General features: G+C 38.1%; 1 protein-coding gene across 1 annotated transcript; it reads left to right on the forward strand.

Annotated features, from left to right (window-relative positions):
• Positions 1-230: 230 nt before the first annotated feature.
• LOC122006068 (probable ADP,ATP carrier protein At5g56450) lies at positions 231-3,634 on the forward strand. The gene is made up of 2 exons (XM_042561403.1): positions 231-693; positions 2,850-3,634. Exons 1-2 carry the CDS (start codon positions 364-366, stop codon positions 3,462-3,464), a joined length of 945 nt encoding a protein of 314 aa, XP_042417337.1. The 5' UTR covers positions 231-363; the 3' UTR covers positions 3,465-3,634.
• The last annotated feature ends 11,606 nt before the right edge of the window (positions 3,635-15,240 follow it).

The following is a 15,240-nucleotide window of genomic DNA, read 5'->3' on the forward strand; positions in this document are numbered from 1 at the left end:
TTAGTTTTAACACCCATGGTAACACTCCATTGATCTTTCAATGTGGATGATGGCTGAAAAGAAAATTCGTCGATCCGCCGTTTGACATTTCGTTTGACCAATTTTTCACCCATTTTCGTTTACATCTCCAATCAATACCAATTTTCAGGTCTTCGAGATCACGTGAGTTGCACGTGTTTCAATTCTCCGTATATAGACCCAACTGGAAGCTGGAAGAGGGAGGGAGGAAGGGCTGAGGGCAGTCATCTGTGAGAGAGAACGGAGTGTCGAAGGAAAACCTTCGCCGGCTGACGTGATCGGAGTGCGAGGGAGGGAGGGACGGAGGGAGGGAGAGGAGAGAATGGGGAGAAGTGGCGTCTATTGATGGAATCGACGAGTAGTTCCCTTGCTAGTGTAGGCGGCGGCGGCTGGCGGTCGAAGGGGCGTATATGGGAATTTCAGCGGGACATGATCGCCGGGGCGGTGATGGGAGGCGCAGTTCACACCGTGGTGGCGCCGATCGAGCGCGCCAAGCTGCTGCTCCAGACGCAGGAGAGCAACGCTGCGCTTCTTGGCCGTGGCCGCCGCTTCCGGGGTATGATCGATTGCATCGCCCGCACCGTTCGCGAGGAGGGAATGCTCTCTCTGTGGCGTGGAAATGGCACCGGCGTCATCCGATACTACCCCTCTGTCGCTCTCAACTTCTCCCTCAAGGTATTCGCGTCGAAACCTTGCGTCCTTCTTCTTCGAATCGTTAACTCTTTCTTCCGAGATTGGAATATTTCTTTGCTCTCCGTTGTTATTTTTTTTTTTTCGACACGTGATTGGGCGGTCGATTCCAAAGAATTGAATCGATGCTAATGGTATGCTTAGATTGATTTTGTCACTTCTAAGCGATCTCGATGAAAGGAATGAAAGAATCTTGTTCTCTCTATCATATTCTTTTGGGGAATTGATACTGTTTCTTGGCCATCACGGATGCCAATGCATTGCTTTGGTTAATTCTATTCTTGATTCAGGATGCAAGGAATGTATGACGTTGATGCTTGATCACATGATTCTAGTGAATTGATTCCTTTAAACCACTTGCTTGAGGCTGTTAGATGAGTTCTGGATTGCAAGTGAACTCGTGACGTGTAGTTTTTGCATGGAGCTCCATTCAAGAATTCTGATTTAAGGGCATATGGGAGGATTCGATCAATGAATCGTATATACTGGAAGCAGTATTTGGGGCATTAGTGGATAACTTGTTGCTGTTGAAATAGGTTAACTGGTGGGGTTAAGGGAAAAACAAAATTGAAGATTGAACGAAAGGTATTTAAACTTGTAGCAAGCTGCTAGCTTGGTTCCAGATTAGTATGACCAGGAATTGCTAATTATCTGTAAAACACATCTGAGCATCCGTTATTCTTCATGTCAAGGGTGGTAAATAGAGTGTTTGAAAGTGTACGCTCACTATTTACCAGAACAACTTTACTTGATGTTTGTTAAATCTTTAATTTAAGGATCAGGGCATAATATCCTCTGACTTATTGAATATAGCAAATTAGTTTCTTCACAAAATCCATATGATATTGCAATTTCTTGTTCCACCTATACTTTGTTGTTTGTTGGATGACCAATTGCTACCTTACATATGCAGCTATGTCTACTAGAGGCACAACTTACTTTTTGAGAACAATTTTATTTATTTTTTCATGGAAGAATTCAGGCTATCTTGTATGCCATCTTTAGAAAATAATCATTCCTGAAAACAAAATGAATTGTATAGCTGGAACAGCTTCACTTAGTGTTTGTTAAATGTTTAATGTAAGCATTAGGGCATCATATCCTCTGGATGATGTAGTAAATTAGTTTCTAAACAAAATCCATTTGATACTGTATTCTGATTCTTCTTTTATCACATCTGCCTTTGCATCACTTGCTGGATGACCCATTGCTACCTCAAAAGGCACAACTTAATTTTTGAGGAAAATTGTTTTTGTGAAATGGTATTCAACGCATGAGGTTTTCCCCTTGACTAAGGCTTGTCAATGGGAAGATATAACTTCACTCTTTCAATTGATTATAGGGCTGAAGTGTAGATCATTGAAAATGTTATGAAATATTGGAGAAGCAGCTTAAGAGCTTAAGAAGAACTAGTTGTTGAAAGCTGCTTTTTATTTTTTTGTCTAATCATATGAACTAGTTGCGAAGTTTGTATTGGTCTCCTATGCAATCCAATGATAAAAAAAATTATGAATCTAGTTTGTTCCAAAAGTAATTCAATATCCAGGATGCTAATCTATACATGTGAGAAATGTTTGGCTTTATGATCTCTTACCAGAGGAATTCTTTATTTTGTCACTACCACTGGATGTACTTCTTGCAGCCATTGTTACTCGCTCTTCCAAAGTTAGATTTGTCAGCTTTTCATCATTCCTTTAAATAAGCGAATAATGTTATCACTTATAACCTTATAGCCCTTTGAGCATCTGAAGTTATCCATACGGTTTCTTTATGTCAATGTAAAATTCCACTGATGTACATTGTCTCAGAATCACCAAGTATTTGAGAAGCACTTCTTTTGCGGTTGACTCACTGACCTCTCTGCCAAAATGGTACGAGAGTCGATCTAGCAAGAAAGTTTCTTGTTGCTAAATACCCAGCACCTAGTTTGTACGAAGAACACAAGCAACCCTATCAGTTCTCTGCTTTCTGATCTCTTTTGAATTCTTTTCCACATTGTTAAACCGTGTCCATGTACCCATGCATAAAATCCTTTCCAGGCGGTCGATTATCACCATTTTGTATTGTATTGATTAGTTATATCGTTCCTCGCCAATTGTTACACGAATGAGCTAAAGATTTTCTCTGTATTATTCTCACAGGATCTCTATAGGACCATATTGTGCAGAGGAAAAACTGAGCAGTGGTCTGTTGCAGCTGCCAACTTCATGGCAGGGGCTGCAGCAGGTTGCACAACTTTAGTGATCATCTACCCACTGGACATAGCTCATACCCGCCTTGCAGCAGACATTGGCCTGGCTGAAGCACGCCAATTCAGAGGTATCAGCCATTTCCTGCAAACTGTATACAAGAAAGACGGCATTCAAGGCATCTACCGAGGCCTACCTGCGTCGATCCACGGAATGATCGTTCATCGTGGCCTATATTTTGGTGGATTCGATACTGCTAAAGATCTCGTTCTTTCAGATGACTCGCCCTTGTGGAAGCGTTGGATAGCTGCTCAAGTTGTCACGACACTAGCCAGCTTGACATCATATCCACTAGATACTGTTCGAAGACGGATGATGATGCAATCTGGGTTGGAGAAACCGATGTATAATAGCACTTTGGATTGTTGGAGGAAGATTTATAAGCTCGAGGGTCTAACATCATTCTATCGCGGTGCGGTATCCAACATGTTTAGGAGTACAGGAGCAGCTGCTATATTGGTTTTGTACGACGAGGTAAAGAAATTCATGAGATGGGGTGGTTTTTGACAAGCTAGGAAAACATTTTACGAGATTTTTTTTCCCGACCGAGCGGTTACAGGAAAGACAGATTGCAATAACATGAAAATGAGAATGCATCATCTTTACACTTTTTTTTTCCCTTTAATCTCTGAAGGTTGTTGACATTTAAAGAATTTCACGCTTTATTATCTTGTTCAGATTATTTTTGCTGTATTTTTTGCAACTTATTATGCTGTCCAAATTAGAATGGTAGGATTATGTATATGGGTAGATTAATTGGATTTAATTGAGTTCATATGGCCATATGGGCTTAATTTTCATAAGATGAGCTTTAAAACCTATACATTTAATTGTCATTAAAGTAAAAAAAAAAAAAGACAGTCCAGTGCACGAAACTTTCGTCATACGGGGTCTCGAGGAAGAATCCATAATCCATTGTACGTAACCTTATCCTACTTTTTACAAGAGGTTGTTTTCAAAATTCAAACCCGTGACCTTTTGGTCACATGACAATAATTTTACCGTTGTGTCAAAGCTCCCCTTCAATTGTCATTAAAGTAACTAAATATAATTAAGTGATCTAATGATTCAATGCATATTAAGAGAGTTTCAATTAAATGAATATGAATTTAATATGTAGATCTAATAATCCGATTCATTAACATTGATGGACTGTTAATGATAAATGGACTTTAAGATGAATAGTTCCTATATGATGAGTTTGGTATATAAAAGAAGATGCTCATGAATTAGAATACATTTTAGAGACTCTTCAACCTCTTCTTTTCCTTATCGAGAGAGAACTAAGGATTGTCGCCGCCCATTCCTGTAGAAGACTATTCCGCACTAACAAGAACTCCTGCGATAAGTAAGAAGCAATCCTTTTTGTGATGGATTCAGGTCAGTTATTCATGAGTTATTGTTTCGATTTTGTATTGTGCTTTAGAAACTGATAGAAGTTAGATCCTGTTATAAATGCATCCCTTAGTTCATATATGATGTATTGTAAATATAACAACTAGTATCAGTGCTTAAGATTGAATTATTATCATTTTTTAAGGGGAAAGATTATTTTTCAACGTTTTGGTATAAATACATCAATTTTTGCATTTGATTCCGTATGAATGAGCGAAATTGATTTATATTTATTAAATGTAGCATGGATAGATTAGGATTTAACCTATGAATCGAGTTTTTTGCATTATCTGCGAAGAACGGATTGGCAGTGTGATTTTAGGATAGAAAATCACGTTCAGAAATGGACATTTTCTGATATCAATCGATTGGGAACCTTCCCAATCGATTGGGAGTTGTAGATTCGTGAACACAAGTTTCCTAAATCGATCAACCAATTGATTGATGTTCGCCAATCGATTGGCATAAAGTTTAATTGATTGGGATGCTTAAATTTGCAAGTTCATGAACAGAAGGGTTCAGAATCGATTAGCTAATCGATTGGTGTTTACTAATCAATCATCATGAGGATCAATCGATTCGGATTGCTTGATCACGACAAGAATCCAATAGGAAGCCTCTGGATCGATCGGCTGATTAATTGGGGTCAACAATCGATCAGCCAATTGATTGAAGGTTGTAAGAAATTCAAAAGAGAGCTTTTAGATCGATTGACTGATCGATCGGGGTAACTAATCGATTAAGGTTTATGAAGAAATAAAAAGAGAGCTTCTGAATCGATTGGCTAATCGATTAGGATTCATCAATCGATTGACTAATCGATTGGCATTCGATGGGTTGTCCACAAAAGGTTTTTGAATCGATTGGCAAATCAGGTGGCATTTGTCTTGATTGGAGTGAATGAATGAGCGAACAAAAGCCTTCTCGATTGATTGGTGGATTGTTTCATATGTGTTCAATCAATTGGCACACGTGTGAATCAATTCATATCCATTCTCGATCAATTGATAAAGGTGTCAATTGATTGGTATCCAATACCAATAGATTAATAACTGAATTTAGTTTAGTTTTCAACAATTTCTTCCTAGATTCTTCTGCGCTCTTACTGCTTAGTTAAACCTATATTATCACCAAAGCAAGAACTATTGGGGAGGCTAGGAGTATTTTAGTGTAGAGGGATGTATGTCCATGCTAAGGGTGATTGACCCAAAGGAAAATCATTCTTATGTCGGATATATGTTTAAGGAAGATCACAAATTAAGCTAAACTTCTAGATCATACACATGGTGTGTCGACCCAAAGGAAGGGGCACTATGTGGCCGATTAGAAGCATTGTGAGTGATGCTAGAAAACATAAGCTAACTAAGGAAGCTCATAAATAAAGTATCATATGCATAATGCGTCAGCCCAAAGGAAGGCGAGCTGTAAAATACCAAACCAAATAATAATTAAATAATAAGGTTTAATAGGATAATAGCCTTAACGGAATTTTTAGGGATTTTTAGAAATTTTTCTGAAATTAATCAGAGCTCGTACGACGTATTTGGAGGGGATGCACTTATGGGCTCGAGAAAAGCCTGTTTGGAATACCCGGAAGTGGGAGTTGTTTGAGGAATTGAACTAGGGTTTAAGTGGAAAATCCCTAAGTTATAAACTTAATTCCCATGCCCTAGCTATCAAAATCCACGTCGACTCCTCTCTTCCCTCTCCCTCTCGCGATCTCCCGCAACCCAGCCGCCGGCCCTCCTCACGCGAACGCCAAGACGCCGTCGACTCTCCTCCTCACGCGAGCACCAAGACGCTGCCGGCTCTCCTCCTCACACAAGCACCAAGAAATCGCAGCCTTTTCCCCCTCACACGAGCCACAGCCGCCGACCCCTCTCTGTTGCCTTATTCTCCGGGCATGCCCTAGCTACCACCTCCTTCCCCGCCACTTTCCCCGCCTCTGCCCTAGCGTCGACTGACCAGCTCCTGTTTCTCTCGATTCTCCTTCAAGCCTTGCTCTAGCACCGCCTTGGGACATCGCTCACCCCACCGCCTTGCTTCTCCTTCATTGAAGTGGTATCCCGATCACCAGTGCCAGCACCCAGCGGTGGCCAGCCGTGTGACCACTGACAACCTTTCATCGGATCTGGACATCCTTCATCTTCGTCGCCTCTATGAACTTCCGCTAAAGAGGAGAAGCATTGGTAATAAAACCTCCTACCTTTTATGCGTTGTTCATTAATTCCCTATGGAGATGTAGGTTCATAGGTTAACGAAATAGGAGGAAATTAGATAGATTCAACTAGAGTCTTATTTCATCTCATGTTGTATCAGTAATGAGGGAATTGGCAGATCGATTTAATTGCTACCTTTAGAGGGATCAAATTGTAATATTGGATTAGGTGGATTAATCAAGGTATAAGATTGATTGCAAGTTAATTGGTTGTAATCAATTTCATGTTTAGGTTGTGGTAGTCTAGCTAATTTTTCAGTTGGTTAGAGATAAATGTAGTATTTGATCTATTTTATGGGTGAGATTAATTGGTGTTACATAATTAGATTTAGATTTGGTTTTCTACTTGATGTATGGTAGAATATAGTTATGATATGTATCCTATATTGTAGGGTTTTGACTCTGATTTGAAGCGAACTCTAGGGTGTGAAGATATTCCGGCGCGATCTACAATAAGGCGGGTACTCCTTGCTTTGTTTCTTTTAGTACTTTGACCTTGGTGCATGAACTATTTTGGATAAGAAACTATTCTTTTACCTTGACTCCACTCTTATTTTTCCTGCGCTTGATACTTCCACCCGATCTTTGAGATATTCGTTTCCATATCTATACAGTCTCTCGTTGTTATCCATGATACATAGCAGATACTAGATACCATGTTTGCTTATTTTGATTGTTGTTTATCTATGTACTGTATTGAGCATACTGGTTTCATGTAGTATACCTAATTTCTGCTTATATTTATATGATGACTGTTTCATTTGGCACATCATATCATGGCATGCATGTTAACAACCAATTCTCCCCTGCGGTCGAGAGAGTTGTTGACTAGGGCCGCATCCTTCACCACTCGAGAGAGTGGTAGTTGGAGTTGATGTCGCTTGTCATGTCGTGCTGCACTCGGCCACTTATGGGTAGTGGTAGCTAGAGTTGTGAGCAATAGAGACCCCTGTCGTAGATGTAGCTAGTTAGCTACTATGCAACTGTCCCCTCGGCCACTCGTGAGAGTAGTAGCTGGAATGGTGTACAGTCTGTCACTGACCCGGCCTCTTGACCATACAGGGGTCATGGTGCAGAGAGGTGGGCGGGAGTGACCATCCGTGCATACGCTGTCATTATACTTGCTTTGGCTGCTGCTGTTTACATATGCTGTTATTGTACTCATGCTGCTGTGGTATATTTATGCTGTCGTTGCTTCTTGCTATTGTTCACTTATGCTGGCATGCTTCCTTATGTTGAGATATGCTCTCGTTATAGGTGTTTAGACATTGGTTTATTTATTGAAAATGTTTATATACCTTACATGTTACCTCTGTAGCTATGAACAGTACTGTAGTAGATTAGTACTACTTCTGGCCTTCTACTACTAGTCTAGGATATGATTTCAGGTATAAGAATATATTATGATTTTATTTTAGTATATGTTATTTCCCTTATGAGACTAAATTCCTTTTGACATTTTCTATTGATTTATTTTGTTCATGCACTATCTTACCTTTACCCGCTGAGTTCCAATACTCACTACCTCGCAAACTGGTTTTCTTTCGATAGGTAGCAATAGATGATTCATGGATGCTTGGAGAGATGCCAGCTTCTAGTCCTGGGTCCTGCGTTATATCGGTTTTATTTCCGCTTTACTTGTATTTTTTTTGTATACAACGGTTTTAGTATTGTATGAATTGGTCTGTGTTTGGAGTTTGATTTGTGATGTTTTACTTTCGTGATCTTGTGGTTGTGTAAGCCTAATTGGCTAGTAAACTTTAGTTGTGGATTGTAGGTTTTCTCTTCATTTTTCTGCTGTGTTTTTGATACAGTTGTGTGGGCTAAATATTAACTGCGTGGTTGTTTTATTTATTTATGTTCTGCCAGGTAGGCTGCGTATATTAACTGTGTGGTTCTGTTGTTTCTATTTTATGTATGTTCCAGCCGTGTGGGCTGATGAGTATGTTGTTTATTTTTATATGTTGTGATGTATGTATATATGTTTCATATTATCACCGGTATAGGGGAGATGTTACCGGATTTTTGTCTGGTAGGAACTCCTCTGGGGCGTGACACGAGCTGTGTGGCTGAAGAAGGTAATCATGAGTTATTTTGAGAGTACCAATAGTAAGTTATAATTTAGTTCAAAGACTTAATGTAATGTTGCACAAGATATCTCTATTAATGCCTATATAGTTGTATGTTTCGTTTATTGTATTTTTGTTATTGCACAACTATAATGATACATGCCTTGTTTGTTAAATTGAGCTATATTTTTTAATTTTGTTTATGTAGTACTCTCAATGTCTGCTGACTTGAACAACATCCTCATGATTACTGGTACAAACTTTGGACAATGGAAAGAGCATATTACATTTTTATTAGGCTGCATGGATCTTGACTATCATTTAGACATGATCGCCCTGCACCTTTGACTAATGATTCCACTACGGATCAAAAAGTAAATTTTGACAAGTGGGAGCGATCTAATCGCATGAGTCTGATGATCATGAGAATGTCAATTCTGGAATCACTTAAGAGGTTCGATGACTGAGGAGGATGCTAAGATCTTCCTTAAGGACATAGCGAACCGATTTGTCTTAAACAAAAAGGTCGAGACTACTACACTTCTCACGAAGTTAGTGTCCATGTGGTATACAAGGAAGGGTAATATTAAGGAGTACATTATGAAGATGTCCAACTTGGTTATAAGACTTAAGACACTAAAGTTAGCTATGTCTGAAAGTCCTTGCAAACTTTATCTTAATTTCTTTGCCTACACAGTTCACTCCTTTTAAGATTAGTTATAATACTTAAAAGAAGAAATGAACACTAAATGAGCTCATACCTTAATGTGTACAGGAAGAAGAGAGATTGAGAGGTGTCACATCTCAAAGTGCTCACTATGTATCCTCATTTCAATACAAGAATAAGAAAAAGAAGAAGGGTAACGGTAAGAGTAAAGGTAAAGAAATTATAGTGACTGGGGTTTCAGGGCATAAGGTGCAAAAGCAATAAGATCCGGACCCAACTTATTTCTTTTGTAAAAATAAATGGCATCTGAAAAAGGATTGCCCTAGATATGCCAACTAACGCGTCAAGAAAAGTATACTTCTCAACTTTTTAGTTCAGAAGTCAACCTAGCTACTATACCTAATAACACTTGGTGGATAGATACTGGTGTAACTACTCACATAAGTGTAATATGCAGGGTTGCCTCACGAGCCGAATGCCAATTGATGTCGAAAGATTCATTTATACTGGAATGGGCAAGAAGGAAAAAGTAGAGGCACTAGGTATCTTTAGAATTTGTTTGGGGAACAATGTACTTTTGAATTTGGAAAATACATTTGTAGTGAGTGTTGTCTTTTAAATGAAACTTAATTTTTTTCATGTTTGGACAAATCCAGATATATTTGTTCATTTGAAAATGGAAAGTTTAGTATTTTTTGAAATTCTATCTTTGTATGGTACTGGTTCTTTGATTGATAAACTATATAGATTGGACACTGAAACTCATATGGATAATCTTGTAATGCATAGTATAGGTGTGAAACATGGTGTGACAAATGAGAATTCATCCATGTTGTAGCATAGATGTTTGGAGCATATCTCTAAACAACGCCTAAAAAGGTTAATGTTACTAGGAATTCTCGATTCCCTTGATATGTCAGATTTTGAAATCTGCATTGAGTGTATCAAGGGAAAAATAACTAACAAAAGTAACAAGGGTTTAAGGTGGAGTAATGGAGTCTTAGAGCTTATACATATGGACAAATTTGGACTATTCCCTAAGGCTTCTTAAAATGGTCAAGCTTACTTTATAAGCTTTATAGATGATTATTCCTGATATAAATACTTGTACCTTATTCATGAGAAGTTGCAATCCATAGACATGTTCAAAACCTTCAAAGCTGAAATTGAAAATCAACTTGGTAAGAAGATTAAGGCCGTAAGATCATACTGTAGTGGTGAATACTATGATAGATTTGACGGATCAGACGAACAACGTCTTGAACCATTTACGGATTACCTTGCTGAGTGCAGTATCATGGCACAATACATCATGCCTGGGATACCTCAGCAGAATGGTGTAGCAGAGTGACAAAATCGAACCCTTAAGGACATGGTGAGAAGTATGATTGTATTTTATTTTATTCTCTATCGGAGTTCTTTTAGGGTGAAGTGCTCAAGATTGCAGTTTACCTACTCAATAGAGTTCCTAGTAAGACAATAACGAAAATCCCATATAAGTTATAGATAGATAGAGCGCCTAGTTTAAGGCATTAACATGTCTGGGGTTGTCCAACTGAAGCTAGGCTTTATAGGCCTAACTAAAGGAAATTGGACTCAAGAATCATTAGTTGTCATTTTGTAGGATACTCTGAAAACTCAAGAGGTTTCAAGTTCTATAACTCCTTGAGTAGATCCTTTTTTGAGACGGGTAATGCCAAATTTATTGAGGATAGTAGGAGTGAAAAATCTAGGGAAATATCATTTGAGGAGAACATTAGTGATCCTAATATAGTAACTACTAATGCAACTGATAGTGAAATGGTTACCATTCCACATATAGTTAAAGCTGCACAACCGGAAGGGGTAGTTGGCCATGATGTTCCTATGTCACCTTCAATTCATTTGGAAGGTACATCATCTCAAATAGAGGTATTCCCTCCAATGGTTGAGAATGACTCCCAACCACCTCAAGATCAAGTGCCACCAAGAATATCCATTAGAGAGGAGATCTACAATGTCTCGTGATTATGTATATCTCTAAGAGCATGAATTTGACATTAGGTTGGAAGATGATCCCACATCATTCCAAGAAGTCAAACAATGCCCTCATCTAGAAAAATGAATTAATGCTATAAAGGAAGAGATGAAGTCGATGGTGGATAACAATGTTTGGGAACTCGTAGAATTGCCTAAAGGTGTGAAACCCGTTAGTTGCAAATGAATATTTAAAACCAAACAAAATTCACATGGCAATGTCAAAAAATATAAGGCACACCTAGTCGCTAAGGGATTTACTCAAAAGGAGGACATCGATGACAAGGAGACCTTTTTCCCGATTTCGATGAAAGACTTCCTTAGGGAAATCGTGACACTTATAACTCATTATGCCCTAGAATTATAACAAATTGACGTTAAGACTGCATTTCTCAATGAAAACATTGAAAAACTATATACATAGTGCAACTAGAGAACTTTAAGTCGGATGACTCAAAGCACCTAGTGTGTAAACTAAGTCCATTTATGATTTAAATGGACTTAGTCGCGTCGGATAGCTGTGATTCTCGCTACCGCCGTTGCTTCCCTCACCTCCGGGGACTAGCGATCATCTCACTAGTTCCTTCCGGGGTCCCCGTCATGAGCAACCAGCGGCGCACCTATCCCTTCTGTGCCAACGACGCCGCCATTCTACCTCAATGATGGTGTTGCTATCCATCGCCGTTGCAGCCACCACCGGCAGTCTTGAGTCGTTGTGTCGCCGGAGAAGAAGAAGGTCCACCTTTCTGTTGATGCTGTCGACCATTGATCAGCCCACACCGCCTTGAGCTGTGGGAGAAAAGGATTTGGTAACAACTGGATTAATAGTTTAATAGAAGTTTTGATTGATTAGTTAATTTTGATTAATTATATTAATAGTTTCATTAAAATTATCTTAATATGATAATTAAGAGTAGATGAAATTGATTAATATTGGATTAGTTAATTGAATAATAATTTATTAACTACTTATGTTTATTAAATGGATAAATATCATTTAAGGTATAATGAGTTTAATTGGATTAATAGCTTTGGTTAATTTTATTAATAACGGTAAATCACCTATGTGAATGTTTTAAATGATTAAATTAAGCTATTAATTAAATTAAGATAATTAAGATGAATCAATTAATGAAGTTTAATTGATTAGATATTCATAATTAATTTTCATAAATTAATTAATTGGATGATCGAAAGTTGGATAGTAATAGACTAATATAATCAATATGTTGATTAAATGATTTATAGATCCTTAGACCGGTTTCGTGTCATATACTTGTAGGACTGGAGCTCGAGGCAAACTTTGGACTTGAAAATGATTTGGATCTCTATATTAGAGGTGGGTAGATCTTGCTTATCTTCTTGAGAAGATTTGATTATAGTGCATGATGATTTACTGTCACATTTTGATTAAATCATAGTTACTGGCTTACCTTAAATATGTTCTATGTTGCTCATGAGTTTGATATCTTATTATTTGTTCTTATACTTTGATATATTGTTGATAGCTATGCAGTCTTAGTTGTTATTCATGATTTGGTTTATATATATGTATGATAGTACCATATCATAGTCTAGTTGTAGAGTTATGTCCGTGCATTTATATTATAATATGGTTATATACTTAGGCTCATGCCTACAAGGTATTGATATTATAAGTAGTATAGTTGTATACTGGTGTGAGAGCATATATATTAGTGAGATGGTGCTAACCTATACTTGAATGGAAATTACTCTCTAGTAGTAGCGTATTCCACTATGCTTTTTCATTTGAATAAGCCCCTAGGATTACTTGATTTTGATCCCATTGTTTATTATATCTAAGATGATTCCATGGAATTAGTCGAGATATTAATGTTAGGTGACTAGTAACTTGGGGATATGATTGTCTATTTTCTGTCTATATATTAGTAGGATTATATCGTAATATGGGGTATCGAGTATCCTAGTTGATCCTTACTTGTTATATAGGTTAATGCATATACATTAGTAGAATTATACCATGGTGTAGGATTTCGAGGATCCTACTAGACCCTTAGTTGCTTACCTTGTCGACCATTGTCTCTCATTCATTGTTGAGAAAGTTGTTAGTAACCATTAGTATATCATGTCGACCATTGTCTCCCATTCGTGGTTGAGAGAGTCGTCAGCAACCGTTAGTATATCATATCGACCATTGTCTCCCATTCATGATTGAGAGAGTCGTTAGTGACCGTTATTATATCCTGTCTCCTATGTGTGGGTGAGAGAATCATTAGTGACCATTGGTATATACCCTGTCTGTCCACGAAACCATCCATGGTAGAACGTTCTCCTGCAAACAGTGACTAGTTATTTACCCTGTTCGCCCACGGGACCATCCGTGTAGAGCGTTCTCCCTCCCACGAACAATGACTAGTTATTTACCTTGATTGTCCACGGGACCATCCATGGTGGAGTGTTCTCCCGCAGTTAGTGTTTGTTATATACTTGCTATATGTCGGTCACGTATTTGTTCATGCAGGTTTGGATGTACTATATATACTCCCCATTTGTTGGTTATACTTGATTGAGCAGATTAGTGAAGTGCTATGTTATTGATTATACTTTTGGTTAGCTGGTGATTATGTTGTGACAGCTATATTGGTTAGTAAATATTTTACCTGAGATTGCATCCTTTGATCTCCTGACAGTATATTATTCATGTACTATCTTTTTCTTCCTACTGAGTTGTTGTACTCACTATCCTTTGCTTTTCTTTTAACTTTCAGGTTAGCAGATAGAAGAGGTGTTGTGTCGCTCAAAGCTCCTGGCTGCTAGTCCAGCTCGAGTTGGTTTTGTCTTGAGTTGCTTCCTTTTATTTTTTTCCATTGCTTTTGGTTATAGTTTCTTTCCGTTCTGGAATTTTGAGTGTGTTCACATGTACATGTATGCATACACGCATTATCCTTTGTATCTATTTGGTTTTATATTGTATTAATGTTATTTTGCTTGATCTGAGTTCGATATCGATTGTTTACTATATTGTCATTAGGGGGTACCGTCCACTTTGGAGGACAAGTATACTCTCGGGGCATGACAATTTGATTGGTATCAGAGCCAGGTTCGAGTTCAAATGCTGGGTTTTGTGTTTTTTTTTTTTTGAATTTCAATCTCATTTCGATTTATGATTTTTCGAGTTTGGGACAAGGCAAGCCGAAAGACATCTCTGAGCTATAGGAAGTAAGGTATATCTCTGATGATTATCTTACCTTTTGTGTTCACTACTTGGTATAGGTTATGGTTAGGAAAAGTTAAATGTCATAGAAATTGAGGTGTGATTGGTTAGACTTACTCCCTTCAATTTGATTGTGTAACAGTTTCTATACCTGTCTATTAGGTAATCAATGATTTGGTTTAGCGTGATGACACTTAGTGAATCAATGCTATTCGCAATTGTGGTCGGGGTCGACCTTGGACGCGACCAGTTGACACTTAGGACCCAAACCTGATGCCAAGGATGTAGATTCTTCTGTGCCATCGACTAAGACCAAGTTGGAAAGTAGTGATCAGACTCGTCAACAACCTATTGGAGATCAAGAAGCACGATCTCAGGAAATACTAACAATCATACTATTCTTGCCACTATTATTTGGATAATGGATAAGGGGTGTGTACTTATATTATCACAGTCGATTGAGAATTGATGTATCCTATTTCATAGCGATTTTGACCATGGACCTCTCATGCATGTTTAAATAACCTCGAAGGTACATTTGGGCATATGACCAACAATTTAAATAACCTCGAAGGTACATTTGGGCATATGACCAGCAATAACGTAGAAATGGTGAAACTAGTAGTTCATTACGTACAGGACTAGGCCATCACATGGTGGAAGATCGCAGAAGACAACCTTCGAGAAACAGACGTCATCTAGGGATGATTTTGGAAAGTTTT

This window comes from Zingiber officinale, chromosome 7B (assembly GCF_018446385.1).
Source record: "Zingiber officinale cultivar Zhangliang chromosome 7B, Zo_v1.1, whole genome shotgun sequence".
In the NCBI taxonomy this organism is placed as follows: Eukaryota; Viridiplantae; Streptophyta; class Magnoliopsida; order Zingiberales; family Zingiberaceae; genus Zingiber; species Zingiber officinale.